The sequence below is a fragment of the Lolium rigidum genome, chromosome 4 (assembly GCF_022539505.1).
Source record: "Lolium rigidum isolate FL_2022 chromosome 4, APGP_CSIRO_Lrig_0.1, whole genome shotgun sequence".
Lineage (NCBI taxonomy): Eukaryota > Viridiplantae > Streptophyta > Magnoliopsida > Poales > Poaceae > Lolium > Lolium rigidum.
In genome coordinates, this window is record NC_061511.1 from 262,790,667 (window position 1) to 262,792,397 (window position 1,731).

At 58.6% G+C, this 1,731-nt stretch overlaps 1 protein-coding gene across 1 annotated transcript; it reads left to right on the plus strand.

The window, feature by feature from the left end:
* Nucleotides 1-297: 297 nt before the first annotated feature.
* Nucleotides 298-1,524, plus strand: LOC124706425 (GDSL esterase/lipase At2g40250-like). The gene is made up of 2 exons (XM_047238090.1): nucleotides 298-975; nucleotides 1,072-1,524. Exons 1-2 carry the CDS (start codon nucleotides 298-300, stop codon nucleotides 1,522-1,524), a joined length of 1,131 nt encoding a protein of 376 aa, XP_047094046.1.
* The last annotated feature ends 207 nt before the right edge of the window (nucleotides 1,525-1,731 follow it).

Sequence of the window (1,731 nt, forward strand, 5' to 3'; positions counted from 1 at the left end):
CTGTTACAGATAGAATTTGGAACAAACAGTTGAAGCACATATTTGGATTAGGACCGGAAAAGGATATTTGGCGAAATTACAGACGTGTTTCGCACGTACGTCCCAGATCACTTGGACACGCACGAGCAGCCCGATCGACGGCGTAGCGCGCAACAACATACCGCGTGAGCCAGACAGGCCGTCGTCGTTTAAATCTCGTATACGATCACTTGTTTATCTCTTCCCGCCCCCCCTCCACTATATAAATCGACCTCCCCGGCCCTGAAGCATCAAGCACGATATCCATCGATCTACAAGATGGCGCCAAGCCTAGCCACCACGGCGCTCTTCCTCGCCGCCCTCCTCGTCGTCTCCTCCTCCCCAGCGGCGGCGGCGAGGTCGAGCAGCAAGCACGCCATCCCGATGGCGTCGTCGTCTGACGGCAAACCTTCAGCGGCGGCCACGACGCACGACATCCCGGCCGTGTTCGCCTTCGGCGACTCGACGCTGGACCCGGGCAACAACAACCGGCTCCTGACGCTGGTGCGCGCCGACCACGCGCCCTACGGCCGCGCCTTCCCCGCCGGCGTGGCCCCCTCGGGCCGCTTCTCCGACGGCAAGCTCATCACCGACTACATCGTCGCCGCGCTCGGCATCAAGGACCTCCTCCCGGCGTACCACGACCATGGGCTCACCCACGCCAACGCCACCACGGGGGTCAGCTTCGCCTCCGGAGGGTCCGGCCTGGACGACCTCACCGCGCACGAAGCGCTGGTGTCGACGTTCGAGTCGCAGATCAGCGACTTCCAGCAGCTGCTCTCCCGGATCGGCGAGCCCCAGGCCTCCGACATCGCCGGCAAGTCGCTCTTCATCCTCTCCGCGGGCACCAATGACGTCACCATGAACTACTACATGATGCCGTTCCGCGCCCTCAACTACCCCACCATCGACGGCTACCACGACTACCTCATCACCAAGTTCCAGTCCTACATCCAGGTCAGATCATTGATTAGATCGATACTTAATTCAGTTATCTTCTTTCCGTAGATCAGTATCTGAATATTAACGATGCAACGTACAATGTGGATGCAGAGCCTGTACAAGCTGGGCGCCCGCAGGTTCATCGTGGCGGGGATGCCGCCGGTGGGGTGCCTGCCGGTGATGAAGAGCCTGAGGGGGCAGCAGCCGCCGCTCTCGTCGGGGCACGGCTGCGTGGAGCTGCAGAACCAGGAGACGCAGAGGTACAACGCCAAGCTGCAGAAGGCGCTGGCGCAGCTGGAGGCCAACTCCACGGGCGCCACCGTCTCGTACGTCGACAACTACACGCCGCTCCTGGACATGGTCACGCACCCGGACAAGTACGGCTTCACCCAGACGGGTCTCGGCTGCTGCGGGACCGGGATGATGGAGATGGGGGCGCTCTGCACCAGCCTGCTCCCGCAGTGCAAGTCGCCGGAGCACTACATGTTCTTCGACTCCGTGCACCCCACGCAGGCCACCTACAAGGCCATGGCCGACCAGATCATCAAGGCCCACATCTCCTAGTTCCGCAACAATTACTACGTAGATTTTTTGTTACTAGTTCTGCCGTGTAGGGCTAGCGTAGATACATAGATTTAGTTCGTGCTGCTACGTTTATGGATAGTTTGTCAAGAATTCTGTTAGTAATTATTTTGTTCATAAATACAGGATTATATCCAGTTCAGTTGAACATGTCCATCATATATATACAGGAAGTAGTTCTTGAGTCAC